Source organism: Pelodiscus sinensis, chromosome 8 (genome assembly GCF_052426305.1).
Source record: "Pelodiscus sinensis isolate ZL-2025 chromosome 8, ASM5242630v1, whole genome shotgun sequence".
In the NCBI taxonomy this organism is placed as follows: Eukaryota; Metazoa; Chordata; order Testudines; family Trionychidae; genus Pelodiscus; species Pelodiscus sinensis.
In genome coordinates this window covers 16,593,752-16,621,065 of record NC_143059.1, presented here as the reverse complement: position 1 = coordinate 16,621,065, position 27,314 = coordinate 16,593,752, and the positions used below count along the sequence as shown (strand labels likewise).

Below are 27,314 nucleotides of genomic sequence, written 5' to 3'. Positions count from 1 at the left end.
ATAGTATTTCCACAAGAAGCACTGATTTCAGACAGTAGGAAGTCAGTGCTTTTGTGGAAATTCAAGGTGCCAGTGTAGACAGCTGGCAAGTTTTTCTGCAAAAGCAGTAGCTTTTGTGGAAAAACTTGCCAGTCTAGACACAGCCCCTGTGTTTTGGGGATGGGAGGAGCAGTGCACATGCTTCCTAAGAAGTCGGAGCTGGAACACAGCCCAGGACTTCTTTCCCCTCCTCCTCTCTCTCCCCCCAGCACAGGAAGGAAGACAGGCAGCACAGGGAAGGAAGTTCCTGGCTGCGTGCCAGACCTGGCTTTTCAGGAAGTGTGCCGGCTGTTTGGGGGAGGGAAGGAGCAGCCCACATGGTTCCTGAGACACAGGATCTGATGTGCAGCTATGGGACTTCCCTCCCCATGCTGCAGGAAGCCAGTGCTACCTCTATTTTCCCAGGAGGTAGCACCAGTGTGGGCTGCTTCATAGCAGTAGGGAGCAATGGGGGGGGGGGCTGGAACACCTCCAATTGACTGGTTGTGCCCCCAAAATCAACCAGTTGATCGCAGTAGACAGGTTGGTGACCAGGAGTCTAGGGGGAAGGAAGTCAGTTGGTGGGAGGGTCTGTAGGATAGAGCGGGAGGCGGTTGGCGGGGTGTGTATGGGGAAGGGAGGTGGTTGGTGGAAGGGTCTGTAGGATAGAGTGGGAGGCGGTTAGAGAGGGATGTGTAAAGGGGAGAGAGGCAGTTGGCAGGAGGTGTATAAGGGGGAGGGGAGTCAGTTGGTGGGAGGGTCTAGGATAGGGTGGGAGGTGGTTGGGGGGGGGGGGAGGGTGGTTGGCGGGAGGGTCTGTAGGTGGTTGGCAGGCTGTGGGGGGAGGGGAGGCGGTTGGCGGGAGGGTCTGTAGAATAGAGTGGGAGGCAGTTGGCAGGTGTGTGGGGGGAGGGGAGTCAGTTGGCAGGAGGGTCTTTAGGATAGAGTGGGAGGCGGTTGGTGGGGGTGTGTGTGTGGGAGGGAGGGGAGGTGGTTGGCGGGGTGTGGGGGGAGGGGAGGCGGTTGGCGGGAGGATCTGTAGAATAGAGCGGGAGGCAGTTGGCGGGGTGTGTGGGGGGAGGGGAGGCGGTTGGCGGGGTGTGTGGGGGGCGGGGAGGCGGTTGGCGGGAGGGTCTTTAGGATAGAGTGGGAGGCGGTTGGCGGGGTGTGTGTGGGGGGAGGGGAGGCGGTTGGTGGAGGGGTGTGGGGGGGAGGGGAGGCGGTTGGTGGGGGTGTGTGTGGGGGGGGAGGGGAGGCGGTAGGCGGGAGGGTGTGTGTGGGGGGGAAGGGGAGGCGGTTGGCGGGGAGGGGAGGCGGTTGGCGGGAGGGTCTGTAGGATAGAGCGGGAGGCGGTTGGCAGGTGTGTGGGGGGAGGGGAGTCGGTTGGCGGGAGGGTCTGTAGGATAGAGCGGGAGGCGGTTGGCGGGGTGTGTGGGGGGAGGGGAGGCGGTTGGCGGGAGGGTCTGTAGGATAGAGCGGGAGGCGGTTGGCGGGGTGTGTGGGGGGAGGGGAGGCGGTTGGCGGGAGGGTCGGTAGGATAGAGCGGGAGGCGGTTGGCGGGGTGTGTGGGGGGAGGGGAGGCGGTTGGCGGGAGGGTCGGTAGGATAGAGCGGGAGGCGGTTGGCGGGGTGTGTGGGGGGAGGGGAGGCGGTTGGCGGGAGGGTCGGTAGGATAGAGCGGGAGGCGGTTGGCGGGGTGTGTGGGGGGAGGGGAGGCGGTTGGCGGGAGGGTCGGTAGGATAGAGCGGGAGGCGGTTGGCGGGGTGTGTGGGGGGAGGGGAGGCGGTTGGCGGGAGGGTCGGTAGGATAGAGCGGGAGGCGGTTGGCGGGGTGTGTGGGGGGAGGGGAGGCGGTTGGCGGGAGGGTCGGTAGGATAGAGCGGGAGGCGGTTGGCGGGGTGTGTGGGGGGAGGGGAGGCGGTTGGCGGGAGGGTCGGTAGGATAGAGCGGGAGGCGGTTGGCGGGGTGTGTGGGGGGAGGGGAGGCGGTTGGCGGGAGGGTCTGTAGGATAGAGCGGGAGGCGGTTGGCGGGGTGTGTGGGGGGAGGGGAGGCGGTTGGCGGGAGGGTCTGTAGGATAGAGCGGGAGGCGGTTGGCGGGGTGTGTGGGGGGAGGGGAGGCGGTTGGCGGGAGGGTCTGTAGGATAGAGCGGGAGGCGGTTGGCGGGGTGTGTGGGGGGAGGGGAGGCGGTTGGCGGGAGGGTCGGTAGGATAGAGCGGGAGGCGGTTGGCGGGGTGTGTGGGGGGAGGGGAGGCGGTTGGCGGGAGGGTCGGTAGGATAGAGCGGGAGGCGGTTGGCGGGGTGTGTGGGGGGAGGGGAGGCGGTTGGCGGGAGGGTCTGTAGGATAGAGCGGGAGGCGGTTGGCGGGGTGTGTGGGGGGAGGGGAGGCGGTTGGCGGGAGGGTCTGTAGGATAGAGCGGGAGGCGGTTGGGGGTGTGTGGGGGGAGGGGAGGCGGTTGGCGGGAGGGTCTGTGGGGCACGGGGGCGCTCCCAGCCCTCCCGCCTGTCTCTCCCTTCCAGCACCGCCCGGCGGACAGCGCCAGGCGCTCGCTCGCTCCTTCCCCACGTGGCCCCTCCCACCCATCGTATGACCTCACCGCGCCCATCGGACGCCGGGTATAGATAGATTCCAGGCGGGCGGCCATCCTGCTCCCACGTGACGCAGGTAATTCTCCCCCCTGTCTCGCAGGTGCGCGATCCACTGCCCTTCCCCCCCCCCCGGTGGCCGTTCTTGTTCACTAGCGGCCGGGGCTGGTGGGGGCTGCCAGCCCCGCGCCACTTCCCGGAGCCGCCCCGGCCCGCCCCAGGTCTGTCAACCCGCCCTGCTGAGCGCCCGGGGCGAGACCGTGTCCCGGGCCAACCGGGCCCCTGTGTACGCTGCAGGGGCGGGTGTGCGAGACACCTTGGTAACGCTACTGGGGCCAGTGGGGGAGGCCTGGGGGTGTACGGGTTACGGCGCACACGTGGGGCGTCTCCCTTTGCCCTTGGGCTTGGACAAGGCAGGGCGGAGAATAAAAGTCCCCCTGGGAATTCTTGGCCAGGAAAGGCCCTTTGCGGTACAGGGGGGCTTGAGGGATAAGTGCCTGCTTGTTCCAGGCACAGCGGACTTCCTCGGGTAGGCTGCTTCTGGACCAGGGTGTCTAAACTGGCTGTTTATGATGATGGACTTTAGCAACTGTAGTCTAAGGCACGAAACCTCTGCTTTAGATATACATTTTTTTTGACAATGTAATTTGCCTACTATGTATCCAAATAATCCTTGACTACTATGTATTGTGCTTTTTCTGCATTGTGTGATCTCCCTGTGTGTTGCACAATCACAAATATGAAAAAGAGTAAATACATTGAAAAGGGCAATCTCATAGTGTTGATGGAATATCACTTTAGTTTGCAAAGAGATGGAGATTTATGTGGTCGTTCAAGGTTTTTCTGTAATGTTTAAATTTGTTTTTGCACAATACCATTTAATTCTATGGGAGGTAGTGTTGCCTAGTGACTAAAGTATATATTTGGGACTCAGAATACCTGGGTTTTATAATTTAATTTGTTGGCTGACCTTCAGCAAGTAACTTCACTTTCCTATGCTCACTTTCTCAGCTGTAAAATGGGAATAACAAAGCACCTTATACAAAGAAGATAAACTAGAAATTTACTGATGAACAGCTTTATAAAAGAGTTAGGTACAATAAAAGCTGTTATTTGGCACTCAACCAAAAAGCTCAATTAACGAACATTTCTGATATCTCCGAATACAAAATTTCAGTCTAATAACCAGAACTAGTATACTAACTGGTATAGTACGAGTCAGAAGACAAGTAAGCAAGATGAAACCAGGCATTTATTAAAAATGCATCTTTCATAGGGCCATAGATTCAGCTTAGTCTCTGCACCTTCTAATTTTCCAATGACAATTCATGTTGATATTGATGACCCTATAGAACTGCAAGATCCTAAAGTGCTTCCTGAATCATCAAAGAAAGATTAAATTATGTTCAGTACAGTTTTTGTGTAAACTGTATTTTTAGTAATGTGGATGTACATCATGTGCTCCCTGTAGTGATATATAGTGTGATAAGATACTCACCTGTACAGAAAAGTTACACATATATAGGTAAGTGCTTCAAGAAACTAACCACTTTGCAATGCAGTACTACTGCATTGGTGAGTATCTGTTTACTATTTTATACTTTATTCATTTTATTGTATTTTAATTATTTGAAAATTGGTATTCCATTGGGTAAAGAGTAATTCTCAGTTAACCAGAATATTCCGTTAACTGGCAATCCCCATTCCATCAATATACCAGATAACAGAGCTTTTACTGTATTTATGATCTGGCACTTGGACTAGAAATATGTTTTTGGTTGTGCCCTTATGATTCACTTAATTCAGAATCTGCAGAGGAAAGACTTGAATGTTTAGTTTCCCCCTCTTTTATTTACCCAAGAATTGTCCAGAAAAGCAAAAAAAGGGGAATGCTCATCCTTATTTGACTGCTAGCTTCGCAAATTAAGGGTCTTGGAGTGAGAATCCTGCAAGACTGAAACAATTAGAGAAGTCTGTTGAGACTTTATTTGTGCTATGGTTTGACACATCACTCGGACTGTCTGGACAGTCTTGATTAGCTGTGATTATCCCATTCTTTGGGCAATGTGAATAATGTACTGATGATGTCATTGTGTTCAATGGTCATGGTAGTTTGATGCACTGGGCCTCACTAATGTGCCACATCTGTGCATCTGCATTGGTGTATCCATGCAGGTGGAGTGTGTCTGGTGAAAACATGCTTATGTCAATGGAAGACTCCTCTTCTGTCAACAAAATTACTCAGCCTGAATGAGAGGCAGGAGCAATTTTGGTGGGAGAGCATCTTCTGTTGGTGTAGCTTTGTGTGGATGACACTTACGGTACATCTAGACTACATGCCTCTGGCGGCAGAGGCATGTAGATTAGACTACCCGGCATAGGAAAATGAAGCGGCGATTTAAATAATTGCCGCTTCATTTAAATTTACATGGCTGCCGCGCGCTGAGCCGATCAGCTGTTTGTCGGCTCAGTGCGGTAGTCTGGACGCTCCGCAGTCAACGTCAAAGGCATTTGTCGATCTCCCGGGTATGCCTCATCTCAGGAGGCATACCCGGGAGGTCGACAAATGCCTTTGATGTCGACTGTGGAACATCCAGACTATCACGCTGAGCCGACAAAAGCTGATCGGCTCAGCGTGTGGCAGTCATGTAAATTTAAATGAAGCGGCAATTATTTAAATCGCCGCTTCATTTTCCTATGCCGGGTAGTATAATCTACATGCCTCTGTCGCCGGAGGCATGTAGTCTAGACGTACCCTCAAATCAATATAACTTAAGTCACTCAAAGGGGAGGTTTTGCACACCTTGAAGGACACAAGTTACATGTGCTTAGGTGATAGTGTAGACAAGTCACTTTTGTTCTTCAAGGCTTTCATTTTCCTTTCTAACTGTTTGTCCTAAATATTTCAGGAAACTGTGAATTTAATGTTAGTAATTATTGCCTACCGAAGCAGATGTTCTCAACCTTTTTTATTCTGAGTCCATCACCCAATATGTCACCCATTGTGTCACAACAGCTGCTTTTCTGTAAATAGGGTGGCAGTTTAGCCACAGATGCCCTTGTCAAGCCAAGTTGCTCAGAGTTTGGCTTCAGCGCTAGATGGCTGGGCTTAGGGTCCTGGACTTCAGCCTCAAGCAGTGGGGCTTTGGCTTGTCTGTCCTGAACCCCAGTAAGTATGATGCTGACCCAGCTTCATGGGCTTCCTGACACCTAATCATGGCCCCCTGAGTGCCCCGTATCTCTGGCTGAGAACCACTCTACCAAAGTATGCACACTTGGCTTTCTGTTTGTGTGTAAACGGTAGGTGAGTGTAGTCATTACCATTGATGTCAGGCCTACTGTGCTGCATCCTTTCCTTTCCACTTCTGTTTTCTGTAATTGACCATCTTGTGTGTGTGTGTCAACATTTTCTTGTGCAAGGATTGAAAACTAGTTTATCATAAGCTGTATTACAGTACAGACATGTAGGCTTTTGGACCGAAATCCACCCGTGCTGTCTGTTTTCTTCCACTATTTTAATACTGGAGTGGTTTATTTTGTTTAATAAATATAAAGTTTGCTTTTCTGTTTCTGTACTTGCTTCTCATTTTTCAATCCCTGGTAGAGATTTAATTAATATTTTCCTTTTAGTTGCTTCTGACTCGGCATGCTCCCTTGTCAATCACTATTTTCACTTCAGGTTTGATTTAGGAGGCATTGTGAAATGAAATAATCCTAACTGTTTCTTGATTCTGTTAGTTGGCCTTTGTGCTTGTTTTTGAATGATGGGCTCGGGGCTGAGTAGGCCAGAATGCTCTGTGATCATACTACTGGTCTCTCGATTTGCTAAGTGTTGAAGTTGACAACAGATGTCTGTGCTGGAGAGCAGTAAGCACAGGGGAGGAACCAGGAGGAGATTATATTTGAGAAAAATAAATCCTTAATGTAAATCTGTTGATTTTGGAATTAACATCAGAGATGGCTTTGTCTGCTTCTGATATTTACCTGTGTAAAATAAAGTGTAACTTTTTTGTTAGTTAAGGATAATATGCCTGGTAACAGTTTTCCTGAGCAATAGTCTTTTGTACTGTCCTAGGAGATAACTAATTTGTCTTTGAGTTTCTGGATTATATTTTCAATAATTGAATTATCTCTTAAAATGGGTCACTTGACCTCTCTTGAAATTTGAATAAAGAAAAAGGAAGATGGCTGGAATAACTTGAAGACTCCTTGCTTCTCTTTTTCCTCGGCTGGAATATTTAATGGATACAATCAATTTGAGCTAGCCCGTGTTTTTAAAAATGAGGTAAAAGTAGATTTTGGTGTTCTATCTATAGAGCCCTGCAAATCTGCAGATATTCACTAGCCTTATTTTCCATGTTCCCATGTTTGTTCATAATTTTGTTTTACATATTTTGCCATTTTTTTAAATTTAATAGTTGTCCGTTGTGTGTCTTTCTGTGGAGGTTTTATCATCTTTATATTTTTCATGTACTATGACTTTCAGTAATTTTTCTCTTGTCTGCCTACCTTTTGTCCCCCCCCTTCCAAAAAACTTTCCCCCATACTTTTTTGAATCTTTTATACTCTCTCTGATTTGAGGTGAAGGCATTAGTTTTGTCCCAAAGGTTTTTTGCACAGTTTTACTGTTGTTAGCTCTCCTGTGTTACCAAAGCACAATAGATTTTAAAATATTAATTATGCTCAAAGCATGCATCTCCTAAGTAATTTACTCTTGAACTTAATAGCTTAGGGTAACATCTTGGGGAGTTAGAAGAGGGTCTGAGAAATGAGGGAGATGATTTTCACCCCTAGCATTTTCAGCAGATCTTTTTCAGGCATGAGGAGGTGATCTGGAATATGCTTGTAGCAGGAAGGAAGCAGTTATTTGTGTGCTCTCCAGATGCACATGGGTACTTTTTTCATTAACTTGTGTTTGTCAACATTTGCTTCTGAGTGCACAGGCCAGAATAGGTTGTGGTAAGAAGTAGGACCACATTTAAAATAGGGATCTTAGCTTTTGGTTAATTGAATAGTCAACTAACCGCATGAATTATTAGTGTTTAGTTGATTAGTCTGTAGTCCTGGGGGTGAGGCCAGTAGCCAGTGCAATCTGGCCCACACCCGGGTAGGGATGCTAAATATCAGTTAATTGAATAGTTGAGTAACCTCATGAATTCTTATCAGTTAATTGACTATTCTGTAGTCCCAGGGGTGGGGCTGGCAGCCAGTGCACCCCAGCCTCACTCCCGAGGAGCCCCCTGCCACTTGGTGCTGCCGCCTCTCTATCAGAGGCGGCAGCAGCATGGGATGCCAGGCGGGAGCTGGTCCATGAGGGGAGCCAATTTAAAAAAACAGCCTCCCTTGAGGTCTGTCTGCTTGTCGCCCGGTGCTGCAGCCTCTGATAAAGAGGCAGCAGTGCGGTGTGGCAGCAGCCCCTGTCTAAGGGCGGGTCTGAGCTCCTGGACCTGGCGTGAGCTGGAACTGAGCTGGGCTTTCTGCCCACCTGGCTCCCTAATACACTTTAAATGCAGAGCTGTAGTGCCTGGCATGAGTCAGGACAGAGATGGGCTGCCTGCCCACCCAGCTCCTAATACACTTTAAATGCAGAGCTGCAGCAGGGGTAGGTCCTGGACCTGTCTCAAGCCAGGACTGAGCCAGGCTGCTGGCCAGCCTGCTAAAAAATTTACTAGCAGGGAGGAGAGGGAAATGCATGTAGTCCTGTGGTCTCCAACCTTTTTAACCACAAGATCACTTTTTCTATTTAAGTGCAGTGTAAGATCTACCTCAAACCCAAATACCCTTGCCCACTTCCTCCCCCCCCCTCTCCGAGGCTGCTCACTCCATCCCTCTTCCTCCCCGAATCTCATTCGCTTTCACCAGGCTGGGGTAGGGGTTTGGGGTGCAGGCTCTGGTCTTGGGCCAAGGGGTTTGGACTGTGGGAGGGATGGTGCTGTCTCCCACGTTAGGAAAGCAGGGTAAGTGATGCCCTGAAGTTACAGAGGTGGGGTGGGTTCTGGAGTGGCTTAGGGGATAGGGCATTCACCTGGGGAGCACAGGGTGATGGGCTCAAGTCCCATCCCTGCCTCTACCCATCCTAGGAGCAGCTGGAGCCAACACAGGATAAAGGTCCCTCTGGAGGTGGGGTGGGTTCTCAAGTGGACTAGGACATACAGCATTTGCCTCGGGAACACGGTGTGGCCAGGTTCAAGGCCTGCACACCCTGGGAGCAACTGGACAGCCAACACAGGCTTCTCCAGGGCTGGACCTGGCTCCTGCATTAGGAAAGGAGGCAGGAAGATGGGGTGGGCCTTGGAGTGGCTTAGGGGATAGGGCACTTGCCTGGGGGAGGGCAGGGCTGTGGCTCAAGTCCCACTAGACAGCTGCCTCAGGCTTGCCCACATCCTGGTACTCCTGAAAGCAGCTGGCATGTAAAGCAATGTCTCCACGCACTGCCCCTCATCAACAGGCACCAACCACACAGCTTCTACTGGCCAAAGTTCTCTATTATTGTTCAGTGGGAGCTGCAGGAGTGTGTCCACAGGCAAGAACAGCATGTGGAGACCCCCTGGCTCTAATCTTCTCAGGGACATGCCAGCCATTTCCAGGAGCACAATTGCCATAGGGATAATGACTCCAGCCACAGCAGGTTAGGCATTTTAGTACTCACTACTCAAACAATTAAATTTAAGCATGAGAGAAATGAAAGTTATGAAATGCACAGACCAGTCAAACTAAAAGTAACACACTTTACAAGCAGAAAAGAGTAACAAAGGCCCCCTCCCCCCGCCCCCCATGTATGTGTTGGGTCAGGAGATGAGGGAAGGACAGCGTGTGTTTGTAAGAATGACAGTCACACAGTGTGTGTGTGTCTGTCATTCTTACAGAGTGACAGAGATTTGCATCGCCAAGCTCCCTCCGTCCTCTTCTCTCCGTGTGGAGACAGGGCACAGGAATGGGGGGAGGACATCAGCACCCCCCCTTCTCTCCCACACCCTGCACAGCAAGCAGGAGGCTCCCAAGGGGCAGCTCCAAGTCAGAAAGCAGGACCAGCATGACAGTGGGTGAAGCACCAGCACTTGCCAGTCTAGACGCAGCCTTGGACTTTCAGAAGGACCGTGGCAGGGCCCCTCCTCCAGGGACGACGGGTCCCTGGCTGGTTCCTGGGTGGAAAGTTTCCCCCTGGGGGAGGACAGTCGCTTTGTGCTGGAGATCTGCCCCGCTTCCTGGCCAAACCAGTCAGAATCACCTGTCAGAAGCTCAAAGACCTACTGGTAGATCAGAATCTACCAGTTGGTGACCACTGGTGTAGTCTATACCGTTAACCTATAAGCTTTTGCTTACCGATGAATCGGTTAATCGACTACACTATTACATCTCTACTCCCAGGGAGCCCCCTGATATCCAATGTGGCTGCCTCTGTATCAGAGGCAGCAGCACGGGGTGCCATGCAGGAGCCAGTCCACGAGGGGAGACCATTTAAAAACCAGATCTGCTGATGAACCGGCTACTTGCTGTCCTGTGCTGCTGTCTCTGATACAGAGGCAGCAGGATGGCATGGCAGCTGTACCTGCCTGCAGGGGGTCTGAGCTCCCTTCGGACAGAGGTTGTTGTGGGGGAAACGGGGTAAGAGCCGGGAGGCTGCCGCAAAGTAGCCTCTGTCCATGGCCAGTACTGGCACCACTGTGAGCAGAGGCTGCTTCGCAGCAGGAGCTTCTGTCCGTGGGGGTTGGTCCAAGCCCCCTGCAGACAGTGGCTACTGTTGGAGCAACCTCTGCCCGTGGTGGACCCAGGCTCACTGCAGACAGGCTGCTCTGAGCCTGGGCCTGCTATGGTCAGGGACTGCTGCCACGAAGCAGCCTCTGCCCTAAGCAGGCCTGGGCTCACTGCAGGCAGAGGCTTCTTACCCTCCCCCCGCCCCATGCTGCTGCCTCTAATAGATACACAGGCAGCAAGGGGTGGGAGGAGGGGAGAGGAATGTGAGTATTAGACTACATTAACCAATAAACCTAGGCTTATCAGTTAATCGACTGGTTGGCTACTCATTTACATCCCTAGTTTCAAATACCCTTTTCAAATGAGTTTAAGGCAGTGATCAGTTAGAAGTTTCATAAATGAGTCCTAAACAGTGTCTTCTATTTACCTTCTAATAGTCTATTTAGAAATAAAAAGTTGCCTGTGAGATTGTGAGGCAATATTTTTCTTTTGTCCAGGTAGTGGTGGTTATTATATTTTCAGAAATATTTTCATGATGATTCTCAAATTCTTGGATTTGATAAGATTTCACCAGACCCTGGGTGGCTCAGCTCTGGCTCCTCCTAGGGGCAGGGCCTTGGATGGAAGGGAGGGTCTAGACACAGCCAACCCTAAAAGCCATCTGGACTGCCCCTTGCCTTCCCCAGTTGGCACTCAGTGCCACCCAGACTACACCGTGTGGGGCTTTGGTGGTGATTTTAAAGAGCCCTGGGCCCTTTTAAATTGCTGGGCTTTGGGGCAACTTCCCCTTTTGCCCCATTCCCACCCCTTGTTGGTGGCCCTGCTCAAACCTACCTCTGAATGGGTTAGAAACAATTGCCTTTCCATTCCCCTGCCCAGTTAGGATTCTGACAAGGATCTTTTCCTGATATCTTTTTAAGTGTCTTTCTCCTGTGGTAGCTTGGAGGACTCTCACGAGTGACAGGGAAAACTGGTTTGTCAAAGATCATTTATGTGCAGATGAACTGAACATGCACAAAGTGTGGTTAAACATACTTAGTGAAAAATATTTTTGCTCTAATCTGTGTCATTTATAGTCATCATAGTTGTTGCTGATAATGATAGTACATACAAAATAAAAATCAGAGGTGTGTTTTTTAAGTTGGTGTCCTTTTAGAATCTTTTTAAAAGTGTATTTAAAACTTTCATATGCTTATTTAAAAATCTTTGTTTTAGTGATTGTTTAGTTAGTGCCCAGCAGCATAAGTAACGAAATTCACAGCTAAAACTGGCAGTATAACTAGATAATCCATACAAAGACTACTTTCAGTGGATCAGTGTAGATTATTACTGTGTTTTGATTATCTTGTAGTAATCAAATAGCACACACTTCAGGGATAACCTGTCAGGGTGGGTTAACTTTGAATATTCTTGCTCTGTATCATATCCTTAAGATCTTATAGTTTCTCACTTAATTTTGTTTCCACTTTTTTTTTTTATCATCTTCCCCCTCATGCTGTGGTTGCATTTTCTATAACTTTGGTTTCCCTTAATTGTATAGCTGGATTCTTGTATAGGTTTCAAATCATTGTTTACCTTTAGAAGTCTAATTCTGAGAGAATATTGTGTACCCTGGTATCACTGGAAATTGCTAATGCTCAGAATTTCTCAGATGAAGATGAAACTCTGCAAGTGTGTACATTTTTTGTTCAGAATTCTAGGACATGCACTTGTCCATTTAAAGCAAGCAAAGAAGCTAAGTGGTGCTTGAGTGTAACCATTTATCTTATTCACTGTTCAAGAGTGCTCATTTACACAAATTAATAATTGCTTCAGAAGATTAACCTAAGTGGGCACGGACAAGCCACCACTTACAGTAACCTTGTCTGTCTTAAACCTAAAGCCAATGTGAACAGTTATTCGAGTCCCTCTTAATGTTCCATTCCCTTTCTCCATCAGCTATGGAGCTATGAATTTGGGACTCCGAACTCCGTCTTAACCTCTCAGGTATAGGATGTGGGAGCAAACCTTCTAGGGGGGATTGGTCTTTAAAAATGCCACATCATCCTTCAAGGAGAGATAGCAGCAGCAGTTGCTAATATTACTGAGAGATGTGGGTGAATGAGTGAATCTTCTTTTTCTTCATGCATCCATAGAAACTCTGTCACCAGTTCCCAATTCTGAGAAAGTTTGGAAGATGGGTTGTTGGGTGTAGGAAATGGGAATGGGTAGCTCCTTAGCCGCACACTTACAGCTGTAGGCAGCAGAGATATCAAAGCATAAGCTTCAAAAATGATCAGCGGGCTTTCCACTTTCTTGAAGATATTTTAAGCTGGAACTTTGTTAAAGGGAAATGAGTCTTGCCTTCATATAAGATATCCATAGTGCATTGGACATTCTTCTGATTGTTTATTTTATCTTTTTAACAGACTTGGATCATCTACCTAATGAACAAACATGAGTCATTTGAGATTTCTCTTAGCTACCATGAAACCGCTTGCTATACAGTTTCTGATAAAGCAAGATGTAGCCAGAAAGGTATTTCTGCAGAGTCAACGATGTGCTTCATCAGGATCCACAGAACCATTCTTGAGTGGAAGTAATTCAAATTATGTAGAGGAAATGTACTACACATGGCTTGAAAACCCTAAAAGTGTGCATAAGGTAAGTCTAGACATAATTGGAAAATACTGCTATTAAAGATAAATACAAATATTGATTCCCGTCTTAACTTGTTAGCTATTTTGTAAAGGCTTTTATTAATGTAAAAATGAAACTAAGCTTCTATATATTGATTGAAATTGCAGAAAAAAAAAAAAAAAAAGTAAGCTAGCACCAAGTTGTAAACTAGTTTGAAGAATATGGGATGTCCTGGTTTAAAAGACTATTAACAGAAGCAGACATCTGATTTTCAGATTTTTTTTTATTGCAATATGATTATTCAGTCAACTGTTTTCCTTTACTAGTAATTTACAAAATTGACATAAATGTCAAGCCTTGAATATTTGTAATAGGGTTACAATAGGTCCTCTGCTGTCTGTAAATATCGCTCTGGTGAAAGGAGGCGAGTGCTTAATTCCCCAGTCTGGCTTTGGAAATTCCAGCCTTAAATGTTTTGTAAAACCTTTAAGTTTCTGCCTGTAGTTTGAAAAATATTTCACTTTGTACATGATTCTGAACTCCAAACACCTGCTAGCTATTTCTCAATTGTTACCTCTATGCCTGGTATTTTTGTTAATGAAAAACATTTTTCGAACTGTTGATTAATCGGTTAACTTACATGATTAATCTCAGTTTTAATCATGCTGTTAAACAACTGAATACCATTTTAAATCTTAACTTTTAGCATTTTTTTCTACGTTTTCAAATATATTGATTATTACCATACAGAATACAAAGTGTATATTGCTCCCTTTTTGTTATTTTCATTATAGATCTTTGCACTGTGAAAATGATAAAAAGCAATAGTATTTTTCGATTCACTTACTACAAGTACTGCAGAACAACCTCCTCATCAAAAAAGTGCAACATACAAAAAGATAGGATTTTTTTTTTACATACTGAACTGAAAAAACATAGTAAAAACCTTAGCATCTTCAAGTCCGCTCAGTCTTACTACTTGTTCAGCCAATTGCTAGAACAAACAAGTTTCTTTGTTTGAGAGAGATTGTAAATTAAAAGTGGGAAACAATGTCACTTGAAAGTGAGAACAGGCATTCACATCGCACTGTTGTAGCCAGCATTGCATGTTGTTTGTCAGATATGCTACATAGCATAATGTCCTTTCTTGCTTTGGGCACCATTCCAAAGGACACGCTTTCATACTGATGACTCTTGCTTAAAAAATGTATTTAATTAAATTTGTGACTGAACTCCTAAGAACAGAATTGTATGTCTCCTGCTTTGTTTTACCTTCATTCTGCCATATTTTTCATGTTACCGTCTGAGACTCCCATGACCCAGCACACTTTGCTAGTTTTAAGAATGCTTTTACTGTAGACTTGGAAAAAAAATACCTACAGAAACTGGGATTTTAAGCATGTCTACAATACCATGTTTTGTTGCCAAAAACTGCCTTCTGGAGACAAAACAGTGAGAGAATTCACAACAAAAGTGAATTCCCAGTTTCAAAGACACAAAACTTTTACCCCACAAGAGACATTTTTCCTCCTCTCTTCACTATTGACAAACATATCACATACACACCATAGATTTTTTTTTTTTAATGTTTATTGCACTCCAGGAAGTTTCCTACAAGGCCATGCAGCTGGTCTGGTCATTGATTTGAATTTGGGTGCCCTGCAGCCAGGTAAACAGCAATCTACCCTTCCCCCTTTCAATCTCTGGGAACTTTAATTCCATTTCCTGCTGGCTGGTTCAGCATCTAGTACTTTCTTGGCATCTTCCCAGCTGATCGTGGCTGGCTCCAAATGCTCTCCATCTTGGACAACCACAGAACTATTGGATCCAATCAGTGTATGGGGAGAGGAGTCGGTACGGTCCCAGTTGCGAGTGACCTGTAGGAACAGGGACTTGTGCAGGCAAAGTTTGTGAGTCTTGTATGAAAAGGGCTATGTGTGGGACATGCTGCAGCACATAGTGAAGATAAAGGAGCCGAGGCAGGCGTACCAAACCGTCGCTCCTGTGCTGTACCTAAGACCTGTCAGTTTTATAAATAACTAGATGCAGTCGTCAGTAGTGACCTCATCTCCATTAGCAAGAGCCTCATGGATACTTTGTAGGGCATTGAATCAGCAGAAAGAGGCCTTAACCCAGAGGAGGAAATAAAAGTTGGAGAAAGAGCTAGATGAGTCTCTTGGGCTTCCAGTGGGAATGTCCAGTGTGGCAGGCAGCCTGGAACTATTTTCCACTCTTGAGGTGCGTAGTCAGTCTCAGCTCTCTAGGAAGCAGGAGATGAGAGGCAAGGTAAGTGTCTGCTGCTTGTGGAGTGCAGAGGTGGGTGTAGGGCACAGAAAAGTTGGAGACAGCTCACAGAAGTGCAGCCAGTGCATAGTCCTGTGTTATGTCATTATGCTCAAGCAGGGTGTTGATATGCACAGAGGTCTCAATACAATCTTGCAGAGAGATGCTGTGGAAATGTTGCTCTAGGTACTTGCTAATCCTCTGCTGAAGGTTGCATGCAGTGCAGCTGTGTTTCTTCCTCTATTGTAGGACACTGTCCCATACTATTCTGCAATCACTGGTGCAGGAATCAAAGCAGCACATACGTGGGCTGCAGATGGAGCAGGGCTAAAGCTGCTAGCATTCAGTAGTTGAACCCTCCTGACCTTCAGCAGTGAGATGTTTGCTACGGTGAAGAAGTGTGGGATAATTAGGATAATTCCCCTGCAAAGCTGCTCCACAAGCCATAACTATATTCTCCTTTGTCCCTATGCATGTCCATTATACCCCTATTTCCCCCCCACACACCCACTTTCTCACGGATCTCAGCAAGTACTGTAAACATGGAAAGTGATTGGATATGTTGCAAAAAATGCTTGAGCTGGAATTTAACAATCTCTCTGAATTGTGTTCTACAGTGGAGACCTTGAGGTTACAGAGATGTACCCCAGCAGAGAGACTGTGGAAGATAAGAAAGTGGCTAAAACAGAGAGGATTTAGTTTGTGGGGGAGTTCTTGACCACCTTCCTGAGTTGGGGAGGCAAGAGGAGCTCTGGGTAATGGAGAGACAGGGCAGGAAGGACGCCACTGACTGGATGATAAAGGTCATGGAGTAGCAAACAGATGCTCAAGTCTTTAATCAAGCAGCAGATGAGCAGATTTGGGTTTGACCTCCCCTGTGACACATACTACTTCCCCTGTGGCACACACACAATTCTTCATTCAGCAACCACCGCCCCCATCTATGCCTGCACATTCTTTTTCACCTGCAAGGAATCCTCAGTTTCCCCTGCACTCCACAACTTAGACTATGATAGCTGGACCTATCCACAGTTGTGAGGTTTTCCACTTCTGAGAAGGTTTTACCCTTATCAGCAAAACTGGGTGCAGTGGCCTGTTCTCTGTAATCTATCTTGATCAATAAACGCAAACCTTTTTTTATTCGTACAACAATTTTATTTTCTGTCCCACAGACTTGTAAAGTAACTGCTTCAGTCCTAGATACATGCTGTTCAAACATTTTCTTGCATGGATATATGTTACGTGGGATGCAGCAGGGAAGCAACTGCAAAAGAGGTATTTTAGTCCCTCTCATTGTCAAAGTGCTGCCTCAAAACCTCTGTGATGTTAATAGCATCACTCTGGGCTACTCTGACAGCCCTTGTGTCTGGCTGCTCAAACTCTATAGTCAAGCACTGTGCCTCAGTGCTTCACATCTGAGCAAAAATTTCACCCTTAGATTCAAACAGAGATCATGCAAAGTGCAGCACGTGGGTATGACCATGGGAATATTTTCCTCCATAAAAATCTAGTCTGCCACAAAGACACCTCAATCTCTCTTCCAGTTTGTCAAAGGCTCATTCCTCTACGAGGCAGTACTTGCTCAGCCTGTTGTTAAAACACTCCTTACTGCTGTCCTTGTGCCCTGTGTAACGTTTCATGAATCAGGACTATAAGGAGTAAGACGAGCCTCTTGGGATTACTATGGGCATTTTCACACACCCCTTTTCTCCCCATCCCTTCCTCCCCCCCCCCCCCCCGCTAATCTTGTAGTCCAGAAAGAAAGTCCCCACCCTGCAGCTTTGTGTACAGGCTAGTGTTCCTGAAGATGTGTGCATCGTGCACCTCTCCAGACTGCCCTGTGTTAATGTCTGTGAAACGTCCACAGTGATCCATGAGAGCCTGCCTCACCATCGAGAATTGTCCCTTCTTATTGATGTACTCTTTGGCAAAGTGGCCTGGTCACAGCTGGGAAAGCCGATCTCTGCAAAGCCATCCACTGTCATGCACCTTTCCCAGAGTCATGGCTGCTCTGCACATTTACAGTAGTATAGCCTGTACTGTTGACTTCCCCACTCCAAAGTGATTTGCAACTGATTGGTCATTAGCTTTCACACAGCAATTGCCACATGCTTCTCACTCTACTCAGGGGGCAGCTCCATTCTGGTGTCCTTGTGTTACATACTGTTCAGGGATCAGCTCTGCACAGAGCTCCAGGAAGGTTGCTTTGTAAAGTGTTGATTGTCAAAGCATTTTACACTAATCATTTCATTCTGCTTCATGAGCCACTTAAAGGGCACTAAAGGAACAACTGAACAATCTAGAAGCCACTGGTCCTCATCCCATGCCTGCATGACATTGAGATCCCACCAATTAGTGCTGCTTTCCCACCTAGCCCAAAAGTGACGGTCTACTCTGTTCAGCTGCTCTGCAAGTGCCAAATGCAAGGACAAGTTGCTGCTGTCCATATTTCACAGATTGTCAGCTGTCTGTGAGTCTTTTTTCCTCTGTCAGTAATTTCAAGAGTAGCTGCGTTGCCACGTGTGATGTCCTCACAACGCTTAGCAGATCATAGAGAAGTGCAGGTTCCATCCTTTCTTAGTGCAGATACTGGAGTGCGCAGCAAAGAATGGCATGAAAGGAAGCCAGAAATCCTTAGCAGGCTGGGAAACAAAGTGGTCCTGACGAGATAGTTTGCACAGTCCCAAGATGCGCCATGCTCCAGTTTGTGTTTTTACACCATCTAGCCACATAGGCCATTACTAGGTATTGTGGGATACATACCCACCATGCATTAGTCATGCTGTCAATAAGGGAGCTAAAATGTGGATACAATCAGTGACTGAAGGAGGAAGTGTGACCATGGCTTGCCAGCTTTTCATTTGGCAATTTCTGCTTGTTGACAATCTTTTCAGCAACAAAACTTTGTAATGTAGATATGCTCTTTGTCTACACTGCTAATGGAATTACAAAACTTCTCTTGTTCACAGGTACTTAGCCACATCTACCAATGCCCCAAGACCAGTTTTGCCATGGCAGTTGGCAGCTTAAACAGCTCATCGGCCAAAGTGTCCTACTGATAACATAAACCCTGCTTATAGGAGGTGGAGGTATTTTTGTCTGCAAATGTGCTGACAAACAGTGTTTATGCTTCCTCACTTTTTTAGGGCCACTACTGTGTTGACATGGCCATATCTCTGAAAGCTGTGTAGTATAGACAGAGCCTTACTGTCCTGTCTTTCTTTGAAAGAAATAGTGCAAACTGCTTATAAAGTATTTGGTGAAACACTGTTGTGTTTTTGGTGCTTAAGGCACAATTTAAAAAATATCACATTTAGAACTTGGTTTTACTGTTAAATCCTCTAGAAATGAGTAAAATGAGGTATACAGATAATCGGCTATCTCCCTTTTAATTAGCAATTACAATTTTTCTTTTGGCTCATGTGTGAGTTTAGTTCTGGGGAAAGCCTTGGTAACTGAAGCATTCTGTTTTTTCACAGAAAAAGTACAGCACCGTGTGCAGGCTTCCCTGTTTTACCTTACCTCTGAGCTGGTGGGTAGAGAGAGGTAGTTCAGTTTCCATGCCCTTTCTGGTCTCGGTTCCTATGATGAAACCGCCAGCAAGGTTGCTAACAGGTGTTTAAAGGATGGTAGCGTGCTTTATGAATTCAGGAAGTATAGTTCTGAGACAACCTAAATTTTTCACACATGTAATTCTCAATTTCTGTGGTGGTGACAGTTTTGGTTCAGGTATTTAAAGGGCATTAATGTTTTCTCCTCTAGATTGCAGGGGTTTATGACTGTTAACATGTCTTTTTAGAAAGAGAGGAAATTGTTTACTCTCTATGCCTGATTGCATTATGTAGCTATGGAGCTTTCTCATCTCTTGTTGTCTTAATTAGGCTGAAAACAAAATTTAATTTGACAAATGGTTTTCTGTGTGTTGGTGTTCAGCTAATCAACAGGAATATGTACAACAACCTTCAAAACAGTAAATTGATAGTGTGGCCTTTCACTTTTTTTTTTCAGTAGTAATTTGGGAGCCGTTTTCTGGTATGTATTAGGGAATGACAATCCTAATAGATGGAGTGTAGATTTCTTGGAGTAAATCTTGCAGCAACTCATCTTTCTCTTTTCTATCTTAAGATTTTATTCTGTAGCCCTTTCTTAAAATGAGTCATACTCACATGGGCAAAGACTGTTGTCATAAAAATGAGCAGACTTTAAGCTCTTCAGGAGGACAAAGAATATGCCTTAGTTTGCAAATGACATGAAATCATGCATCTTTTTATCACTGTTAATACACTTTTCCTTGTGTGTTTTACAGCATTTAAACATTGCATGTCTTACTGACTTTGAAAGGATTTGCATGGCTGGCAATCCACGTTCTGTTGATTGTGCATGTGGTGGTTAAATTAATACTAACTATGTCATCAAAACAGGTTAAAGTCTGTACAATGACGTTAAAATAAAAAAGGAAATAAGATTACTTCAGCCGGTGAATCTTTTGATTGCTGATAGTGGAGCTAAAGAGGATGTTAACAACTAAATTCCCAGCACAGGGGCTCAGGGCTGCAGCAGGGAGAGAGATCTCTCCACGTGTCCCAAAGCTGCAGCTGGCAGAAAAACACTTTTCTCCATTGGCCATAGTGCAGTCCCAGCAGGGAGCAACTGCGGTGTGAAAGCGGCCCCCTCCCAGCTGACTGAAGTACAGAGCTGCCCTGGCTGCCACTGCTCCCTGTTGGGGCTAGTGGGAAAGCAGCCAGAACAGCAGGTCTGGCTTCTAGGTGGGGCAAATACAGGGCTCCACTTATCACAGAGCCGCATGTGCCCCCATCATGAACTGGACCTGCTGGCCGCTTCCAGGGTGCAGCATGGTACCCCAGAACAGGCATACATTAGCGCTGCTGTCCAGAACCAACCAGGTAAGCCAACACTTTAAGTCCCTCCAACCTGGAGCTACCTCCTGCACTCCATATTGCTCACCACCAGCCCTACCCTAAAGCCCACATTACCAGCTCATTGGTGGATGGAAAAATTAGAAGGAACACTGGTTAATAGTCAGAAGGCATCTGGTACACTTGCAGGAAGTGTGTGTGGGTGTGGGTGTGGGTGTGTGTGCACAGTTCAGAAAAAGGTGAGTTCAGAAAAGCTGCCAATTTGGGTAGAAGGAAACTACCATGTGATATAAGAACTTTGGTGATGGCTGCTTTACTATTGTATTATTCGGGCACTTAAAAGCTGTAACTGAGTTTTGGGTCCCCATTTACTATGTGCTGTAAAAATGCATAGTTGGGGACAATCTCTGCCATAATGACGTTTTAGGTTGGTGGAAAAGAAACAAAGTTGGAGAGAAAATGAAGGAAGGCATGAAGAGACAGGGTGACTTGTCTATGTAGAGCTCAATTATAACCCTGGTCTCCTTAGTCTCTGTCCAGTGTTCCCTGTTTGTTGGACAGTGCTTTGAGAATCATGAGCATACTTGCAATCATGGTGATTTATTAAGAGAAAACCAAACTCAGTAGACTTTATCTGTTTTTAACATTTTTTGTGAGGTTTTTAAACAGGAAGTATGCTTAATTAAGCTACAGAGTAAGTGAGAACTGTTAAGCAGGATGAGAATTCTGTGATGACTCTCAATCTTTGATGGACATCTTTAGAGCTTCAGGGGGGTAGCCATGTTAGTCTGTAACTGGAAGAACTTAAACAATGAATAGTCTAGCAGAACTCTACATGTTTTGTTAGTTTCTAAGATGCTTCTAGACTATTGGTTGTTTTTTTAATCTTTAGAGCTTGTTGGAATACAAGTTCGAAAGCAGACAAAAGAAACAGCAATTGTGATCCTGGTCACAGACAAAACTGCCTTCCTGGAGATCTGTTGTCTTCATTTCTAGAATTAGATGAGATCAGTTCTGATAGTAATAGACTCTTTAAAGGGCTTCATTGCAGTTTTAAGAACCTGTGGGTATTTCAGTGTCTTGTCCAGGTAAATATGCTAACAGTGCTTCAGGTACTGTAATCTGATCTGTTAAAGCAGATTCTCAACTCATTTCAGTCCACGGACCACCAGGCCAATCAAAAAATTTTCATGGACCTCTAGCACATGTAGCACAGGACGAACGACACAGCAACCGCTCAGCATGACGGTGGCAGCAACACTGACGCTCAGAGCCTCAGACAGAAGTTACTGGCAACACAACGCGGTTGCGTCCTAGGTGACATTGTGGATGACGCGCCGCGTGCTTGTGAACACGGCGTAAAACAGCTTAACGGCGGTGCCTGCTCACGCCATGTGACTTTGGACAATATTCCTGTGGATCACAGAAAAAGTCATCATGGACCACCAGTTGAGAACCACAGTAGTGTTAAAGCCATTTGTGAAGTTTAAAGGGAAACAATCAGATTAAAAACCTAGCATGTTAGATTTATTGAGCATCTATCTATACATACAGGTTATATGAGTATCTTGCTGATTAGTTAGAACTTATATTTGAAGCCAAATAACTGTATGGAGCTCTAGTGGACATAGAGTATGGTATTAAAAACCTTCAGACAAGACTGTTTGTCTTAAACTTTACCTCAGTCAGTTGTAATTAGTTGGCTTTCTACCTAGCTTTTGTTGTGCATAGGCACATGTTGGCACAGTGCCTGTATGCATGCTGTGTGAAGTCTAACACTTTTTTAGTTTTATTTCTCTACCTACCCAAGTGTTAGAATTAGCAATGCAGAACTCATTACCTTTATTTGGTTTTTCACATGTACATTCAAACACTTCTGAATGTGTACAGGTGTAAATGTGCATGTCTGACTGGTGCAACCAAACTCGACCTCTGGAGTTTAGTACGTGAGCCTCTACGCCAGTGATCTCCAACCTTTTTAGGCACAAGATCACTTTTTTGAATGTAAGTGCAATCCAGGACCTACTTACACCCAAATACCATTGCCTGGCCTCCTTTGTGCTCCTTCTCCAAGGCTCCACCCCTGCTCACTCCATCCTCCCCCCCTTTCATCAAGCAGGGCAGAGGGTTTGAGTGCAGACTCTGGTCTTGAGTTAAGGGATTTGGAGTTGCTTTGATCTGAGCCTGGGGTGAATTGAGGTGTAGGAGGGGGTTCAAGGTAAAGGTTCTGTAAGGAATTTTGGGTATGGGGGGGGCTCAGGGCTAGGGCAGGGGCTTGGGGTGCAGGAGAGGGTTTATGACTGGGGCAGGGATTCAGGATACAGGCTCTAGCTGGATACTGTTTACCACAGGTGGTGCAGTGGGGCTAAGAATTTGGAGTGTGAGAGGGGCTCTGAGCTGAGCTTGGGGCAGGCAGTTGGGATGTTGGAGGGGGTTCAAGGTGCAGGCTCTGGGAGGTTGTTCAGATGTAGGGGTGCTCTGGGCTAGGGCAGGGTTGGGGTTCATGACTGGGGAGGTTCAGGATGGGGGCTCCAACTGGACACTGCTTACTTCAGGTGGCTCCTGGGTTGTGGTGCAGTGGGACTAAAGCAGGCTCATCCCTGCCATGGCCCTGCACCACTCCCAAAAGCAGCCAGTAAACTCCATCCCAAGTTCTGTTGTGCCCCCTTTCTGCTCTGTGGAGATAGGACACAGGATAGGAGAGGGGGCATCATGACATCAGAACCCCTCTTCTTCCTTCTCTGCCCTGCACAGCAAACAGGAGGCTTCTGGAGGTGGAGGTAGGGTTGCCAGGTATCCGGTTTTGAACTGGACAGTCCGGTATTTGAGGGTTCTGTCTGGGGAAACAAATTGAGAAAACACCGGACATATAAAATGTTTGTTATTTTCTAATTAGGTTAGTTTTTTTTATTATTAGGAGTATCAGTACGTAGTTGTATACTGCCTGGCTGGTAGACACACTCACGCAGCGTACCAGCCAGGCAGTATGCAACTATGCGAGGGGGCAGCAGGAAATCCCTGGGGCCGGACTCGCTTGTGCTTCGCCTGGACCGTGCACAGGATGGGCAGTGCCCCAGGATCTGCATGTGCTCAGGTCAGTCCCGCTCCCCATCGGCCAATTCTCTCCCCCCGACTTCCTCCCAGCCAGCCTCATTCCCCTCTACCCCCCCCCCCCCCCCCCCGATCTCCCCAGCCAGCCTCACTCCCCCAGACCAGCTCTGCTTCCCGCCGGCCGATCTCCCCCGACCAGCTCCACTCCCCCTGACACCCCCCCTCCAGCCCTGCTTCCTGCCGGCTAGTTCCCCCCTTCTCCTGGCCAGCCCCGCTCCCCTCCCGGCCAGTCGTCTCCCTCCCTCCAACCCCCAATCTGAGATCAAGTGTGTCCTGTATTTTTTTTTTTTTTTTTTTTTTTTTTTTTGAAGCTACCTGGTAACCCTAGGTGGGGGAGGCAGTTCCAAGGCAAAGGGCAGGAGGTGCGCAGCAGTAGGGGGAGGGGCAGCCGAAGTGCTTGAACTTGATAACAGTCTTTTAGCCAAACCAGTCAGGCTTACCTGTCAGACTCCAAGATCTACCTGTAGATCCTGATCTACTGTTTGGTGACCACTGCCTTAAGCTGAAAGCCAACTTGCTTTCAGGTAAGGTTGTAGAGGAAACTCCTTCTTTCTCACTGTAAGTTGTCAAGTGCCCTTACCTGGGCTAGTGGTATGTGGGTTACATATTCAGGTATTTACAGCCACTGAATTGAGGCATGAGTGTGTAGCCCATATAATCCTGCACATGCCAAAGGAAAAGATGGTCTTTGCAAACTTAGATTGCTGTATTCCTGAGGTTGTGGGAGGCTTTTAGTTTTCTTCCTTTCCTTTCCCACACAGAATTGTGTTATCTTTGAGACTCTGCCTGGGCAAATTTAGACCAGCCATTGTAAATGTTTAAAGGGACACAGTCAACTTTAAAAGTTACTACTTTTTGAGCATTTTTATTTAAATTTTATAAGCAACACTAGCAAGAGTTCTGTAAATGAGATACTAGTTAAAACAAAAATATTTTTTCAGTGTTTTCTTTCTGCACTTGGTATTTTGCATATAGCCTGTTTCACTTTTCCCCCTGTAGTCAGTATCCCTTATTGTTTGTGGATTTTTCACACAACAAGAGGAAAAAACAAGAATTTTGTGTATGTATTTTAAATGGTGGAAAGGGAAAGGGAGACTCTGGAACAAGTATAATCTCTAAGATTACATTTAGCTCTCCTTCTAATTGACTAGATTTCAAGTCCATCTTGTGTCTTTTAAAGAGAAAATACACAGACTTTTTTGTATCACTCCATAAATCCAAATGAATTTACAAATTAATCAGGTCATCAAAGGAACTGGCCCCAAAGCAAGAAAGGTGTAGTAGACTTAAGATGTTAACATTTTATTGATGGAAAGTGCTGTGTTGCACCAGTTAAGACTTTGAATGTCTCTCCTCAATCCACTGAATAGTAACAGAGAGGTAGCCGGATTAGTCTGATCTTGCTAAAACAAAAGGAAAAACTACGTAGCACTTTAAAGACTAACAAGATGGTTTAAAGTGCTACATAGTTTTTCCTTTTGTTCAGCCCATTGAGTAGCACTATTTATTAATATGTCCAGCATAATTTACAAAGGTCTAGTTTTGCATTAGGTGGCTTATAGCCAGTATAAAATCTGAGTTTTTTGGATACTGTACCAAGAGGTACAGTCCCTTTGCTTTGGACTCCCTCTGCTGAGATGTTGTTTCTCTCTTTTGAATCTGGGAAGTGATAAGATTTTAAGATGAGTCCACTTCTTCCTGGAAACTTCTGTAAATCTCTCTGAACCTCTGCTCCCTACATTATATTTCTCAGAAGGGCTGCTCCTGTGTGTGTCTATATATTTGTGTATTTTGCAAACCAGAAATTTTTAAAATAGTATGTAAGTATGAATCTGAAATTGATTGACAGGATTTTTTCGGAAAATCAAAGACATAACAAGGATAACTTTCCCAGGGGAATGGAAAGTGAACTTGGGATGGAATTTCTCTCGGAAACTATTTCATATATTCCCATCCTTCTCGTTTTTTTTCTTTTCTGAGTTGCTTTCTTACTTCTCTGTGTTCATCTTCTGCCTCCTGAAAGTAGTATCTAAAACAGCAATGGTCAGAAGATGACATGAGCTCTGAACAAGGTATCATTATTTCTGTTCATAGAGTGGTGTCAAGGCCATAGATCATAAGGAAGGGGCTTGTCAAGGCTCAGTTATTACTATTAGAAGATTAATTACAGAACTGCATGGTTTGATATTGAGTACATAATGGTTACCATGTTTTCCTGTATGCAGCCAGTCTACCGTGAATGTGTAATTGCTTCCTTATATTATATGCTTGGAAATCAGTCTCTGAGAGGCTGTGCTGTATTAATGTTGTGATGCTAGAAATAAGTTCAAGAAATCCTGTTCTCAGGCTTTATTGTGCTGCCTTTTAGTGATAGGACAAAGTACCTTTTTATATTACATGGAAATAGACTTTTAGAATAAAACTACTTTAGATTTTCTGGAATGATTCTAGAATATAAAAGAGCAAGTAACCTAACCTTATGTATGTTGACATCTACTGCTTTACAGTAAGTGGTAACAAGATACTGTCAATGAATCATTTGAGTTATACTAGTAAATATACAAATAAATATATTTACTATATATACTTGTGTGAGTAAAAGTTCAAATATTTGCTTAATAGATTTGCTGCTTTAGAAAATATATGGAAGGGATAAGATTTTAAGCTGAAAATACAGGGCACCACAACATTTATAAAAAGATTTAATTTAAATTCCTTTTTTTACAGCTACGTTCAATGTCACCATTTTGGTGATAGTCTCTTCTTTCTATTACTGTAAATTAAATAACCAGATCTTTGATGATGATTTTATCTTGAAGAGTGTTAGTCTTTGAATTGGGAAAGCCTATGGAACTAAGTTGATCTTAGTCCATTTAGTGGTGTAGTAAATTTTATTGGTTGAGACAGATACTGGTACATGAGCTCCAGAAGACTGAATTCTGATGTCTTTCAAGATTGATACCATACACATTTCTGATGGTCTTGATGGATGTGTGTCCAAGGAAAAACTAATTTTCTTTAGCTAAATGGTATGGTGTCCCCTCCCCCCCCCCCCCCGGCATCCTGATGAAATGTCAAACCTGCTCAGCAAATCGATGCAGTCAAGACCTCAATAGTAAAAGTGAACTATCCTCTCCCCCCAGCTCCTATGTCCCTCATCTGCCTATATCTTCAGATGTAACCATTCTGAAACTATTTTCTGAACTCTTTTGATGTATTGGATTTGCATAGTGGGAACAGGGCCTATGGTTATAAACCTTAAGTTAACTTGTTAATAATTTCTGAATAGATTTGCCCACCAACAGCCTTAAAAGCAATGTCTAGAGCCATATTATTCCATGTATGTCTGCCCTGTCATATACTGTTTTTATATCTAAATGTAAAACCTTATGAGACATTGTAGTAAAAGTTACACTGGTCCTCTCCATGACTGTAACTTTGAATGTATGAACGTCAGATGTCAAATATGCTGTGAAAATTAGAAAGAAGAACTAAGCTGTGTGAAACTTTTTAATTTTTAATGGTCATTTAGAAAAGATACTAATAAATGCTGTTTTTAGCTACCTTATTGTCACTGTCTGAAACTAGAAGAATAAATTTCAGATGTGTGAATCTTTACCATTTCTTTCTGTGTAACTATATGGAAGTATTCTTTCAGGAAATCTTTCTTCACACAAATGCGATTACTGAATGAAGTACTCTTGGATGAATGTCATTCTACCACCTCCACTCCAGTTATCTAAAATCTAACTATGTTCCCTGAAGGTTTAGTTTCTGTATCCTGCTGAAACTTTATTGAATAAAGAGATTATCATTGCAAACTCAAAATAGTTGTATTGACTGATTTGAAGCAATGAATTATGTGATAATGCTTTGCTTATGTCACTGACTTTGTTTTTTAAAAAGTTAAAAAAACCGAAATACTTGTGTGGACTTTGTTACTTAAACAATTTAAGTATGGTTTAGTTAGGAGGGGATGGGATACTAACCAATCAATGGGATTTAGTGAGGGTAATTAATAATATAAGTGCAGAATAAGAGACTACAGCTTTAAGATTGACATGGAATCATTTAGAAAGCAATTTAAATTTCAAATAGGTAATTGTCACATTATTGGATTCTAAGGGG

General features: G+C 45.4%; 1 protein-coding gene across 3 annotated transcripts in view; it reads left to right on the top strand.

The window, feature by feature from the left end:
- OGDHL (oxoglutarate dehydrogenase L) overlaps positions 1-27,314 on the top strand; it is a 127,069-nt gene that overhangs the window by 4,846 nt on the left and 94,909 nt on the right. Inside the window, exons 1-2 of one of the 3 annotated variants that reach the window (XM_075934807.2) lie at positions 2,397-2,680; positions 12,705-12,939. In XM_075934807.2, coding sequence (XP_075790922.2) covers positions 12,733-12,939 — 207 coding nt within the window. In that variant the 5' untranslated portion in view covers positions 2,397-2,680; positions 12,705-12,732. Of the gene's footprint in view, positions 1-2,396; positions 2,681-2,725; positions 2,823-12,704; positions 12,940-27,314 lie in introns of those variants that run through there. The other 2 variants (XM_006112394.5, XM_075934808.2) reach the window with 2 other exon arrangements.